This window comes from Sebastes fasciatus, chromosome 2 (genome assembly GCF_043250625.1).
Source record: "Sebastes fasciatus isolate fSebFas1 chromosome 2, fSebFas1.pri, whole genome shotgun sequence".
Lineage (NCBI taxonomy): Eukaryota > Metazoa > Chordata > Actinopteri > Perciformes > Sebastidae > Sebastes > Sebastes fasciatus.
In genome coordinates this window covers 34103247-34118738 of record NC_133796.1, presented here as the reverse complement: position 1 = coordinate 34118738, position 15492 = coordinate 34103247, and the positions used below count along the sequence as shown (strand labels likewise).

Sequence of the window (15492 nt, the reverse complement as noted above, 5' to 3'; positions counted from 1 at the left end):
ATGTCAGAGTGGTCTAAATCACTAAACTATCAATAAAATCTGATGTTTATTATGATGGAGATTGGACATCTGGCCTAGTTTTACAGCTGTTAAATGACCAAAAGCCACGAGATAGTTGTCAGTTATTTTTGGATTTGGGAGAAGTCAGACTCTTTTACTGAGTGCTGACTGTGAGCGGTCTGTATTCTTCTTTGATCTCCTGCTGATATTTCCAGGACTCTCTCTCTGTTGAGCTGCTGCCTCCACTGTAATTTCCCCCTCCTCCTAATTCCTCCGCTTTCAGCCTCTCATCATCAACAATTTCTTTTCATTTCACCGCTCAACACTTTCCTTTCTCTCTCTGCTCCTCGCTCACCTTGCCTCACCGCCTCAACTCGCCACCATCAGCTCTCTCTTTCCTCGAAATCATCATGTTTTCATCATCGCTCCCCAGCCCTCCCTCGGCAGTCTTCATTCTCCATTAATCTTCCTCGTCTATCCCCAGATTTCAGTCCGTTTTCCAACTCTCTTTACTCATTCCCACCCACTTATCACCTCTCAGCCCTCTTGTGCTTCCTGAACATTGCAATCATATTACGCTCTGTCCATTTTAACGCCTTAATCTGCTCCGTCATCCAAAACTTTTCCTGTTTTTCTTCCTCTGCTGTCAGTTTCTCTTTCCGTCTCTGCTTCCCTCCACTTCCTCCTCCTACTCCCTTCTCTCTATTTGGGTCTTTTTTCCTCCTTACTGTATCTAGGACACTGGTGTTGAACAGCCTCTCAAATCCTCTGACAAGTGGATCAATCGTCTGTCCCCTGATAATAACCTACCATCTACCATCTGCACATTGCTGCACCGACACTATCGGCCACTGAGCACCTTTATTTCCTGAATTCCCTTGTGGTCGTTGTAGTTCAGAAATGCAGCATTTGCCAGTATTAGCGAGGTGATCTGTGTACGGAGATACAGCAGAGTGACAGCTGTCAGCAGCTACAGGGACTTTAAGAAGTGTTCAGCAACCCTGGAAGTTTTTATGTCTTATTGTCTCCCAAAATGGAATCAAAGTAGAGTTGAAGTGGCTTTTTTTTTTTACTTTAAAGTTGTAATTCTTAAGATTCAGCCCATTATGATTTGACGACACCCTTGGTTACCGTGGTAACAGCAACACTTCTTGAGCAGCTCCTTTGTGACAAACAGAAGAGAAACTGCTGGTGTATTTTTTTTTTTAACCAAACAAACTTGCGTTGTTGTTAGCAGAAACTTAACACGGCTCTCATGCAGCTTTAGGAGTGTGAACAGTAAACATGAGGCTGATATCAAAAACTGTAACACTGAATACATGTATGCATCATCTTCCTGTAAATCTCTTGTGTTTAGGCGTTTCTGCACATAAATACATTGAATGGCTATTGTAGGGGAAATGCTGAGCATAAATGATAAAAAATGGGGTTTGATTTCATGAAAATCTTATGGATTATAACTAGGGCTGTCAAAGGAAACGGGATAATTAACGCAAATTTGTTTTAACGCCACTAATTCTTTTAACGCATTAACGCAACTTGCGATTTTTAGGTTGTAGCGAGCTAATGTCATACTAGCTTGTCGCGAAGGAGGCTAAGTAACGCTCAAAACTTGCGCTAAATTTTGGGGAGGAAAAAACGAGTCTCCCCTTTACAGACATGCCCACTTTATGATAATCACATGCAGTTTGGGGCAAGTCATAGTCAAGTCAGCACACTGACACACTGACAGCTGTTGTTGCCTGTTGGGCTGCAGTTTGCCATGTTATGATTTGAGCATATGTTTTATGCTAAATGCAGTACCTGTGAGGGTTTCTGGACAATATTTGTCATTGTTTTGTGTTATTAATTGATTTGGTAAAAAATATCATGATATTTCAAGAAGCTGGAATTATAGAAGTTTGACTTTTTTTTTTTCTTAAAAAATTACTCAAAGCGATTAAACAATTATCAGACTAGTTGGCGATTAATTCAATAGTTGACAACTAATTGATTAATCGTTGCTGCTCTAGAGTAGATCACTTTTAAATGGTATTTAATCTTCATCAGTGTCAAAAAGCCATGTTAAATCTACTTTGATACAATGTTGTGAGACAATAAAACATGTAGAGCTGAAACAATTAGTCAATTAATCAATTACTCGATCGCCATAAAATAATTTGTCAATTAATTTGATAATCTTTAAATCGTTTCAGTCATTTTTCAAGCCAATATGCCGATGACTTGATGGTTTCAGCTTGTCAAATGTGGGGATTTGATGTATTTCTTTGTAAATTGAACATATTTAAGTTTTGGACTGTTGCCCGCATAAAACAAGCAATTATCACCTTGGGCTCTGGGATATTATGATCACGGATAGAAAAGATAAATTGAGAAAATAATTGGCTGATTAATTGATAATGAACATAATAATTATTTGCAGCCCTAAAAACATGAAAACATCTCAAGGGGGTGAAAACGTTTTACAGGCGCTGCATGTCCTGATGTAATCACCGGAGGATGTGGATGAATAATCAACGTGCATCAACTGTTGTCTTGTCGCACATGCACAACACGTACTGAACATGTGTTTTCAAGTATTCGTCATGTTCACTCATGTATACAAGCGTTGTTTCGACGCTGACATATTTGTAGCTACATGTCATCTCTGTCTCCTGCGTTATTGCTAAACAGCCGGAGAGCAGAGCAGAGGAGGTGGAATCTCGTCTATATTCCCTGCCCATCCTTTATTGATGCCAGAGTAATCACGGGGCCAGAGTACAAATCCACTTACTCTCTGCATTGCCTTAAGTAATGGATTTATGAGTGCATTAAAGAGCCGTAGTCATCCAGAGGCCCCTGCCAGACTGGCTCTCTCCTCCATTCTCCTTCTGATCGACTGTCTTTGTGTCTCAGGCGGCCTCGTCTGCTTCTGCTTTCTCAGCTCATGTCATGTGAGATCTGATTCTCAATTGTCTTCTCACTATTGGCTCATTTTCACTCTGTACTGGCAGCCTCAGGCTGGCGTTGAGGGCACTTGAGGCGACCCATCCTGCCATTACCCTTCTTTTCCTTGACTCCTACTCCTACTTTCTTCTCTTCATCCTTTTCAGGAGCCTTCATTAGAAAAGGTTTTCTGGTTGTTGTTTTTAACAAGGCCAAAGGAGAGATCATTCCAGACGCTGTTAGTGTTTTAGAGGGGTGAAATTCAGACGAGCAACTGAAGTGCCTACCACTGAGTTGGTATAATGTGAGAGGAGCGGTGGCTGTGTGGAAACTGAATATATGAGTTCCTAACTTTATAGGGAAGAGATGCAAATGGAAAAGTTGCTGCTGTGCATCCACTTCCTCCTTCACTCTCTTCCTACTACTAAGTTATTCTATTCCCTCCCTTCTGTCCTCCTCCTACAGTAATTCAGCTCTGTGTGCAGTGACACATCTGTACTGTACATCCCATGAGAAGCTTGTCTCCGTGTGTGTTCAAGGCTCTCTCACACTCACACACACACACACACACACAGATAGTCACTTACTTCACACAGGTAATAATGATACAAGGTTTTGACCGCAAAATAATGTGACTACAGAGTGAATCTTGGAAACAAGAGGAAAACGACGAGCTTTCACTGAAACACAACATCAAAGGAGACAGACGCACTGTAAAAGGCTTCCAGTCAGTCGGCTAAAAATAGTCCGTCGTCATCCAGTAACCGTCAGGAGTTCGTACAATCAGTCAAATGAGGTTAGTTATGTTTTTCAGACCAAATGCACTTGAAGAAACGCTATAAAACTTCTAGTTTAAAACAGAGGAAGGAAGCGCTGCTCGGTTGTGGTGGCTCACACGACCGGTGCTTTTTGGTAAGGCGGGTAAAAGTACATGAAACCGAGTCCAGGAAGTCTTGCTGGATAAATCGTCCTCAAGTGGTGCAGACATCCATGGAAAAAAAATGAAGGCACAGTGATTTTATTTTCTGAGCATAGGCAATAAAACAAACCAACACGTATCAAGAAACTAATCAGTTAGGATTATATTCCAGCCGTGGGTGGCATTCATAAGGCCTTGTATATAACCAATAGAGGGCGCTAAAGCGTCATCAAGGTCCACATGCATGCATATAGTATATCAAAGAAATGTAAGTATAAAAAAATGCATAATATCAGTAATAGGGCTGTCAAAGTTAACGTGATAATAACGCGTAATAACGAATACTAACAAGTAATGTTCAGAAAACTACAAAAAGGAAAACAATATACAATAAACTAACAAAATAAATGTCTCAAATATATGGAGTGAACTCAACATACCATTCAATGGATTTCAGTGAAGAAATGAGTACTGTATATACTTGGAGATAGGCAAAGAATGATGTGTACATGTACCAGAAGTACCTATATACTGCAGTAAAATATAATACTTCTGCAAGATGGAGACATTTTCCCAAACAGGACAAAACTCAGAATAAGCAGATAACAAGGGCAAATGCTACTACAGTATATTACACAAAATACAAAATTGGCATTAATAAGGAATAAATGGGCTTATCCCAATTCATCAGGTTGAGGAGTATTGCATAATGCTCAGATAAGTGGCAGTAAAAATACTGATATGTACAAACATTGTAAACATGATTAAATAATAATGACTGGACTTTAAATGTACATGATGTTTAGAAAGAAAACTTAAAAACGTCTATTCTACTTTGTTTTTGGTTCATTATACACGTTTCTAACTTGGACCCTCCTCTCGTCCCACCATCACAGAGTCCTCAGAAGGCGTGTCCCTGCAGCTGGGGAACTCCAAAGACTACATCCTCAGCTTGGACATCAAGTTCGTCTCCAACGGCAGCGTGTCTGTGATCCTGGAAACCACGGAGAAGGGTCCGCCATTCACCATCCACTACGTGACCAGCACGCAACTCATCACTTTCAAAGACCATGAAATCACGTACGGCGTCGGGCCACGAACCGCCTGGAGCACTCTGACCCGAGACCTGCTCACCGACCTCAGGAAGGGCGTCGGGCTGTCCAACACCAAGGCTGTGAAGGCCACAAAGGTTGGTTTATGTCTGACTTTTGGTTCCTTTGATAAAACCCATATGTTCTGATAACTATTCAACTGGACCAGAGCTGAAACAATTAGTTGATTAAGCGATTGATAGAAAATTAATCGGCAACTATGTTGATGAAAGAGTAATTAAGTCATTTTTAAAGCAAAAACAAACAAACCTTTCTTTTTTTTTTAGCTTCTCGTATGTGAGGATTTGCTGAGAATTTTTAATTAAGCTGCTTTTCAGTTGGTGGTATTAACTAAACTAATACCAAGATAAATATTGCAATATTTTTAGATTTTTGTAAAATGTGTAAATGTAGATTAAATGTAGATGTAGATTTTTGTAACATTTAGCTTGTGTTTATTTCAGCATGACAACTTTGATGTTAAATGATTACACATAAAAACAATAAGTAAGGGATAATGCGGAAGGTCCGAAGGTTCTGGTCTCCACATCGTCCATTAATTCCTGATAATGGACACCTCAAAGGGCAGTACCCCGCTTATACCATGGTCACTTGCCAAAGAAAAAATAATTAAGACCATTAATTTATATTTCCATGCGTTTTGCAACCAAAATCTAAAGTTTTTCACAATCCATTCACTCCATTTCCCTGGTTACCCTGAGGGTTTGCTAATACCTGGAAAAATCATTACCATCCCATAAGGTTCTTATGCAATGGAAACATTGTTCATCGCTTCAGTATATAGGACGGACCTTAGAGGCGACGTGACAAGTCCGCTCAGCTCTCAGAACCCTTTAGATTAGCTTTGAGCCAGATAGCTAACGCTGTGCTAGCAATATTCAAAGTCAATAACATCACGTACAGTTGACAAACAGTAATGTAATTTGACAGTATGTTTAACAGCTAGCTATCCAGCTTAGTCACTGTCCTCAAATCAATATCAGAAGTTTCACGAACAAAGCCTGAATAAGCGAGTTGAATAGTGATTGGGATGTGAATGATTGCTTATATGATACAAAGTATAAGTTAAGAGGGGCAGTGTCATTTACTTCTTGCAGCTTGTGTGTTGCAGTCGCCACCCTGTGGTGTTCAGAGGATGGGGCACTGAAGGACTAACGTTACAATGTTATTTTTTTTTTAGCCAGCGCATTAATTTAGAACAGTGAACAGACCATGGTATAAACGTTACTGAACTAATGCCACATCCTAATTCATAATAACAATAATTTTCTTTGCGTCTCAGATCATGCCCAGACGGGTGGTGCGATTAGTCCTACACGGGCGTGGCTTTGTTGACAACGTCACTATCTCCACTACGGCCCACATGGCCGCCTTCTTCGCCGCGAGCGACTGGCTGATGCGCAACCAGGACGAACGAGGTGGCTGGCCCATCATGGTCACCCGTAAACTGGGCGAAGGCTTCCGGCCTCTGGAGCCCGGCTGGTACTCGGCCATGGCTCAGGGCCAGGCCATGTCCACCCTGGTGAGAGCCTACCTCCTCACCAAGGACCAGGCGTACCTCAACGCTGCCCTCAAGGCGGTGGGACCCTACAAGGTGCCTTCAGCGCAGCACGGGGTCAAAGCCGTGTTCATGAACAAATACGACTGGTATGAGGAGTACCCCACCACGCCCAGCTCCTTCGTCCTCAACGGCTTCATCTACTCCCTGCTGGGACTCTACGACTTGACTGAGACGGCCGGGGAGAAGCTGGGCAGGGAGGCGGGGCAGCTGTTCAGCCGCGGCATGGAGTCGCTGAAGGCCATGCTGCCGCTCTTTGACACGGGGTCCGGGAGCATCTACGACCTGCGTCACTTCATGTTGGCCACCGCGCCCAACCTGGCACGCTGGGACTATCACACCACGCACATTAACCAGCTGCAGCTGCTGGCGTCCATAGACAACGCTCCCGTCTTTAAGGATGTGGTCAAGCGCTGGAAGAACTACTTAAAAGGGATTCGTGCCAAGCACAACTAGACAAACTGTAACCACACATATAGCATACAGCTGACTGAAAAGATGAATATACTCTTAATGGATGACTGAATGTGAGGCGGGTGCTCACATTGAGTGTGTGTTCGCATCTCAGTTTGGGTCGAGGTTCATAATCTAAAGGACGAGTTTATTCAGCTGCAGCTCTCAACACTAAAAGTTTCTTGTGTGCTCAGTTGCAGGTTTTATATTTTCTGCAACACTGACTGTAGCTCTCCCCTCCTCTGTTTCTCCTTGAGCTAGTGTTTGTAATTATGCACAGACCTAGTTTCAGAGTGTGAGTGTATGTGTGTTCATGAAGAACACGTGTGTGTGTGTGTGTGTGTGTGTGTGTGTGTGTTTAAAGTCACAATATTGAGAGGAGAAGTCCCTCCCCTTCCGGTGGACCCCATGGTACCTTATTTAGGAAAAAAATAGTCAACGGCGAGAGACAAATATTTTTTTTATCTCGTTTGAATTGCACCATGAATCACACATATCAATATTTTATATTTAAGAGATCATTTTGCAAGTCAAGAAAGTCTCAGTTTGTCGTAGTATCATTTCGTTTTGTGTGAAACCGCTCAGTGAACTACATCTCTCGCCTCGCACAATATACGTCACCAACGCTACCTAGCTAACTATCTTAGCTATGATCCACGCACAAATGTAACATTATGTGACCTGATGTGTTTTATCCAGCGACTCCTGCTCTTTTTATCAGCCAGGAAGAGAAGGAACAAATGAAACCCGTTCGTGTGAGTAAATCCCAGTATGAAACACACAGACATCGTAGCTTCAGAGAGAGACGTCACTACGTGACTTTTGGGTGTGCAGTCTTTCTAATGACGTATTCTCACAGTCTGATTCAACTTCAACAGTTTTACAACAAACTTTCTTGACTTTTAAAATTAGGTTTAAAATTGACAAACATCATATGTGTGATTCCTGGCGCAATTCAAACAGGATCAAAAAAATATTTGTCTCTCGCCGTTGACTACCGTTTATATCTTTTCTGAAATAAGGTCCTATGGTGGTCCACCGGAAGGGGCTGGACTTCACCTCTCAATATGACGCTAGAGAAAGATGAATCCTTGAATTGTTTTTTTTTACCATTTCATCACAGATTTGAAAAGTTTAGTGAAACTTATAAACTAAAAAAAACGGAATATATTATAAATTATTCGGAGGAGAATGTTGCCAAAACAATTTATCTTATTAATATGACATAACGTAAACATTTTGGATTTAATTCCTCCACTGCAAAGTTGTTTTTTTTTATCCCATAAGCCTCAAAACTTAGAAGTTTTAAGTACACCATGTTAAGCTGTTAGGTGAGATGAATTAATTTTGCTATCATCCCTTTACAGAAAAGCTTTATGCTTCCAAACTGGCAGCTTCCAGTTCTTTTGTGAATATATTTTCCATAAAACACACATGAATAGTTTCTTTAGTGATCTTAACTTTAATATTTTCCTTTTAATATAAATATAAAGTCATGGATTAGGTGTCTGTCAAGCAGCTCTGAGGAATAAACACCTCAAAATTTGATTTCAGATAGTTAAACCGGCTCCGTTACCAGCAGGTCTCCTCGGTTCCTACCCACAATTCCACTGTGTTTAGCTGTTGTGTAGCCACATCTGGTCAGCGTATGAATGCATGACTGCATCTTTAGTTGTGTGACTGTTGTGTTTCAGGTGGAAGACTGCAGGTAGCTCGCTGCCACAACATCAGTGTCCCTGTTACATTCCCTGAGATAATCAATCATTTATTCTAATCAGACGTCAGTGCTGAAGCCACCGTAACGCTGGTACCATTATGGGATGTTTTCAGATGAAAAACTGTGTGCTACCATTCTTAGCTGTAAACCAAACCCCACTAAAGTCTGGTCACAAAAAAAGTCAATAATTCATGTGCTACTGCAGAACACAGCTACAAATAGTAGCATCAGTTTGAGTTCAAGAGTCGCTCTGTTCTCCTCATGTGCACAGTTTTGGGTAAAAGCTAGGAAACAGTAGGGCTTTAGATCGAGTCAGTCAGCTGAATAGACTTAATGTCTTCATGGATGTGTTGTCTTGAGGTGGACACAGGTAATTCCTAGGGTCTAGACTTTACTACAAATATCTCTGATATTATTAGCAGTAATTTCTTCAGATCTTTGCAGGTATTTTTTTTAACTATTCTGACTGCAGATTTAAATGACTCAATCTTGGCACATTACAATATTGATGAATGTCCCAGATAAATAAGAGAAATACAAAAATAGAAAAGATCAGATCAGTCTAAATACAGCCCAGCAGTGTCATTTTTAAGCTCCCTTCAGCCCATAAGAAATATACTGAGGACTGAAACTTGTATTTCCATTAAACTGTCTTTAAGGGGATAGCTCAGGTGTTTTTGAAGTGGGGTTGTATGAGGTACTTATCCATAGTCAGTGTATTACTTACAGTAGATGACGGTCGGCATTCCCCAAGGTTGGAGAAGCAGACAGGAGTACTGACACCGGAGCAAAGCAATGTACTGCTGTGGACAGGGCCACCTAAAGAAAGGCCCACCTAAAAAAATCAATATCAGTTCAAGTGTACGCTATATTTAGAATATTTTCATCGCTTTAACTTGCCGTCAGACAGCCCTTTTGCCTAAGACACCAGACTCCATTGAAAAAAACTGTAATTTTACCCTGCAGAACACGAGAGTTGCTGGTCTACCGCTGCCTCGATCGGTTAGTTCGTTTGTGTTATTGTGTGACTTTGGTGAATCTGAATTAACCAAAGTCACACAATAACACAAACGAACTAACCGATCGAGGCAGCGGTAGACCAGCAACCCCAGGGTTCTGTGAGGTAAAAAAATACTGTTTTTTCCCAATGTAGTCTGACTGCTTTGAATAGAGCATAGATACATTTCATTTTTAGTTCAGTTTCCCGTCGGAAAGGAGAAGAAAAGGGCTGTCTGACGGTAAGATAAAATGGTGAAAATATTCTAAATATTGCGTACACTGCGTACTGATACTGATTTTTTTAGGTTTAGGCCTTTCTTTTTGGAGGCTGAATACATTTTGCTGCCGGCCCCGTCCACAGCAGCACATTACTTTGCTTCCGTGCGGTAACTCCTGTCAGTTTCTCCAAACTGGGGGCGTGCTGACCGTCACCTACTGTAGGTAATACACTGACTGAGTATGGACAAGTACCTCATACAACCCCACTTCAAAAACACCCAAAGTATCCCTTTAACTCTGGCACATTAAAGTTTTGATTTAATGTCCCAGATAGTTCAGAGAAATACAAATAGAAAATATCAGATCAGTCTTCATTCACCCCATGAGAAATATTCACAGCAGAACATACTTTAAACTAACTTTTTCTTCCATTAAACTCTCTTTAAAAGCCAAATTTCAGCTCCAGATGAATCCCTTGACCTGTCAGTGTTCAACATTAGAGTCTTTAAATCCCTTTTTATTTCCCTCGGTTTGATCTTCAGCACCATTAGCTACACTTTCATTCATTTTCATGCCCCGCTTTTGACCTTTTTGTTAACTCCTCTGAAAAGCTCTAAAACGCAAACTGCCGGATGATAATTGCAGGACACAAGTGTAGGTGGTGGTAGATGTATGTGTTGTGTATTCGGGTAGAAAGACGTGGGCAGCAGAGGCACAGCTGCGTCTCGCTAACACGCCACTTTATAACATTTAAATAGACGATGCGAGGAGTAGTGAAAGTCGAGGTCAATTGTTGACAAGCATAAAGAGGCTGTCGGTCCCAGCAGGCTCTCATTGCTCCTCTCAGCTGTTGTGGGTGCGTGAACTCAGCGTTTTTAATCCGAGAGCTGACCTGTTGACCGCTGTACGAGGAGAAAGAAAGCTCGCCAAGACGCTAACAATTCAGCCGGCTAATAGGCTGGAGCGCCTGCACACACAGTACAGTCGCTGGCTCGGGGATGAGTCAGCACTCACAAACAAAACAAAGTGGAGCCCTCAGCATCAATGAGGCTTTCATCGATCTACCTTAAAGATTATTAATGGAGCAGAATCAGCCTCTCTTCAAGGTGCTGATGGTGAATTTTCTTTTTGTCATTTTCATGTAAACTTTGAGATGAAAACATTTTCCCTTGGCTTTCAAGTTGTCGTAGTGTGAACTAATAAGACTGAATCAGAGAAGCGTTGATTCATTTCGATGTAAAGTCAGATAGAAGACAAGTCATCCTTTCGTTCATACTCCTTATTAAATCCTCCGGGTACATCTTCCTCTTCCTCTTCCTCACAGCTTCATCTGTAACTCGACTTCTTGCAAGTGAGGATTTTACAACATATTATTAGGGCCGCTGTTAGGAAGAAAATAATCTGACATTTCAAGAACAAGTGGTACAATTTCAAGAATGAAATCATAACATTATAAGGAAAATAAGGAAAAGTATTAAGAGGGAAAATGTATATACACATACATACAGTATATGTATATGTGTATGTATATATACAGTATGTGTGTGTATATATATGTAGTGCATATATATAAACTTCACATGTAATCCAATCTACCCAGTTTAATCATAATATACAGCATATGGTTCTAGAAGCAGCCTTTTTCATGTAATACTATGACTTTTGTCTTGTAATATTATGACTTTATTCTTGAAATATGACATTTTCTCCTAAAATGATGCCTTTTCTTCCAAATTACAACCTTTTTCTTATGACTTTATGACTTTTTCTCAAGATAATTTGACTTCATTCCCAAAAGCTCTGTTTTTGTTGTAGAGGTTTATACTGTGGATGGAAGGAATTATATAGATGTTCTGTTTTAAAAGTTAAAAAGATGAAAAAAAATATTATCAGAGAAGAGGTATGAGTGCACGTTTTGATAATCCCAGTTTTTTGTAATCTTGCTGGTCCTTATTTTGTTCATTTCCTGGTGTTGTTTTCTTCCCATGACCACTTCTTCCATTCTTTTCCATTTTGACAGGACAGCTAGAAATATGTAGTTCAAAAGGAACATTCAGGAATGGAAGTTTTGTGTATGAATAACTATCTTTATTTTGTTTATACCAAAGTCATTGATTCGAGTATATTTGAATTTGTCTATTTTTGTGCAAACCGATTTCCATTCAGCATTTAAAGATGTAAAGTCTCCTTGGAGATGTCACAGAGAGACACTGCCTTTTGAGGAATGCTACTTTTTCAAATGTAGGTTGAATAGATTATAGCAAAAATAAGATGTGTAAAACGTGCTTATTGTAAAGGGGACGTGTGCAACTAGAGATTAGCATTTAGTCAGCTACTGTTTTAAAGGGAAGTTAGCCGGTAGCTGCAAGTTCTCCTTGAAAGTTTTTCTTTTGTGTTGGAGTTTGTTTGCATCATTCATTTGTTGGAATAATTTGCAGAGGAGAAAGATGTTTTGCTAGATAGACAAAAGCACAACTGACGTTTATTGTCACATTTTTTGTTGTATTTCTTTGGGATTGCTTTGTTTTTTCTTTTCAGGACAATGTGCAACGCCTTCATTAAGAAAGCTGCTATGATTGTTCACTGTGTAACAGGTATGACAGCTTCCTTTTCCTCATTTTAGCGGTTATCTTTTTCTGTCTTTCCACGATCTGTTAAAGACTTCAACAAATGACCCCCGAGGTCAAATGTGATTTATGCAATAAAATGTTTACTGGGGTCGGGAACACCACAGGAGACCCAGAGCGGATGTACAGACTTTGCAATTCAAGCACAATGTGCAAATGCTACCATTTTTTAGTCCAAGGAAGAGAGGTGTTTATATACAGAGTAAATCTTTGTGCTTTAAAATGTGCTTTTTAAAGGTGTACAAAATAAAAGCATTTTTCTTAAACTTTTTCGTCGAATCTCTTCTTCTGTGATGTTTAACAGAGACTGCAGTTTAATGAAGATCTCCTTACAGATTTATGACTGCTTTATTATCCTCCATGGCCCCTATTTTAGAGCTGACAATGAATCGATCACCAGGAAATTAATTTGCTACTATTTTGTTAATCAATTATTGTTTTTTGCCATTTTTCAAGAAAATATGCAAAACGTTTACTGTTTCCAGATTCTCAGCTGTGAAGATTTACGGCTTTTCTGTGTCTGTTATGATCAAAAACTGAATATCTTTATGTTATATAGCTGTTGGTCGGACAAAAAAAGTAATAGATTGGAAAACGGGGACATTTCTGATTATTTTATAGACAAAACAGTTAATAGATTAATCCGATTTTTATATATATTTTATTATATATTTGGATGTATTATTTCTGCATATATATTTATAATATAAATGTATATATATTATTTCTAAATGTATATACAATTATATTTAATGTGTATATGTATGTATGTATATCTGTGTATATGTATATATATATATATATATGTATATATATATACATATATATATATACATATATACATATATATATATATGTATATATATACATATATATATATGTATATATATATACGTATATATATATATATATATATGTATACATATATACATATATATATATATATGTGTGTATATACTGTATGTGTGTTTGTGTGTGTGTGTATATATATGTATGTATGTATATCTGTTTATATATATTTTTATATATATATAATTTATATAATTTTTATTTTTTTATTATTTTTATTTACTTATTTTGAAAAGTAAAACAAGAAACATTACAATACAAAGGTATGACCAAAAAGAACATGAATATTAATCCTTTTCTTAATTATTTTTTTTTAATCTCAGATTTATTGAAGTAAATACGAGCAGTGGAATGACCAAATTATTAATTTGATTGATCATCAATGTAATCATCTATTATTCTCAAGGCTAATGACAAACCCTTCTAAATTAATGAATTGTGAAACCGTTTAATAATTTACATCTTTGATATAAGTTCTCAATATCTCAAGAATTTCATGAATTGCTAACTTAAAATATTCAAGCGAAGGTTGATTTCAACCAGATCTTGTTTATTCAGATGATTCTACCCAGATAGTTAGTTCAGGTGTTGTTCTACCCAGAATATTGTCTATTGTTAAGCAGCTCTGACTGCAGTAGAGAAACAGTTTGTTCATACTGAGCGTCGTCTCTGTGAAACTGCTCAGACGAAAAACAATCCTGATTAATAATTTATCCTAATTAGGCTATTCTGATCCAGAGAGAAGCGCAGGCACCTGAGAAGGACTGTATCTGCTGCCACCCGCCTGCATTTTTCATTACCTTCTGGCATTTACACAATCCAGCCATAACTTCTCCCTCACAGCCACACACTTCGCCTCACACATCTCATTCCTCTTCTTTCCTCGACGCTAATGACATTACCGTCCCTCCTGACAGCGAGTCTGTCTCCCACTCCTGTAATTAGCCCTACATAAACCCGATAAGCTCGGTCTCTTCATGGCCTCTTGTGCTGCCATTCAGATGCCTTTGAGATGGCCGTGATGACATTACAGTGAATCCTTGCTACTCGGGCGTCCGGAGCCCCCCGGCTTTATGGTGTCCATAAATTTACCCACTTGATGAGATTAACACTCCGTTGAACCCTGCTTTATTGGATTTGTTTGTGTGTTGTTTGGGGGTCTCGGAGGAGGTGGGAAAGGAGAAAACTGGATGTGGAAGCATCCAGTGAAAAGGAAACAGAAGCAATACACCTGCAATTTGACAATTTACGTCCCAGCAGGTTTTTGAGGTTTGTGATCTTGTTGAGCGACTTTCTGACAAAGTTTTAATCTTCAAAGCAAAAGTCTGATATTTTGGGAAATACGCTTTTTTACTTTCTGGCAGTAGGTTATAGATGAGAAAATCAATATCACTCTCATATTTGTCCCTTCAACAGATATGAGCGTTTAGCTAATATAACCACCAGCCACTTAACTTAACTTAGCACAAAAACTGTAAGCCGGGGAAAACAGCAAGCCAAGCTCCGTCCAAAATTTTTAAAAATCCACCGACCAGCACCTTTAAAGCTCACTCAATAATTAACATGTTAGGATCTGGCGGCATTTAGCGGTGAGGTTGCAGATTGCAACCAACTGAAACTTCTCCCGTGTGCCAAGCGTGTAGGAGAGCTACAGTGGCTGATGCAAATGGCTCTCTCCAGAGCCAGTTGTTGTAAGAGTAGAGTAGGTCATTTGGAGCAGAGCCAGTGCTTACGCCAAACTCACACCAGGCAGCAGCAAAGTGCGGCATGCCACAATAATTTCATTTTTCTGAGGCTGGGAGGCATATTCATGTGTAACATGAGTCACAGGATCTGTTCATTGATTGGCTGCGGGTCATCTCTGGCCGCACTTTCGCACTAAAATTAAGTTTCTCAACGTTTGTTTGGCTGCACTTCACCGCAGAATCAAACGGTCACAGCTCGCTGGGCTCGGGAGCAACCGCCGCAGCTTTTCAAAGACATTGCATGGCAGTTCGCAGGCCGCACAAGTAATGTTATCGACTCCGGCCGAAGCAAGAAACACTAACAGAGTTTGGTTAGTCCGTTCTGGGCTACTGTAGAAACATGGCGGTGCAACACGGTGGACTCCATGA

The 15492-nt window shown here is 39.7% G+C and overlaps 1 protein-coding gene across 2 annotated transcripts in view; it reads left to right on the top strand.

Moving 5' to 3' along the window:
• The window catches only part of glceb (glucuronic acid epimerase b), a 79903-nt gene extending 67108 nt beyond the window's left edge, over window positions 1–12795 (top strand). The window contains exons 5-7 of one of the 2 annotated variants that reach the window (XR_012592087.1): window positions 4741–5033; window positions 6239–7756; window positions 7846–12795. Coding sequence is in view for 1 of the 2 variants with exons in the window: in XM_074621237.1 (XP_074477338.1) it covers window positions 4741–5033; window positions 6239–6970 (1025 nt within the window). In the remaining variant the exon portion in view is untranslated. Of the gene's footprint in view, window positions 1–4740; window positions 5034–6238 lie in introns of both variants that reach the window. The other variant, XM_074621237.1, reaches the window with a different exon arrangement.
• Window positions 12796–15492: the final 2697 nt, after the last annotated feature.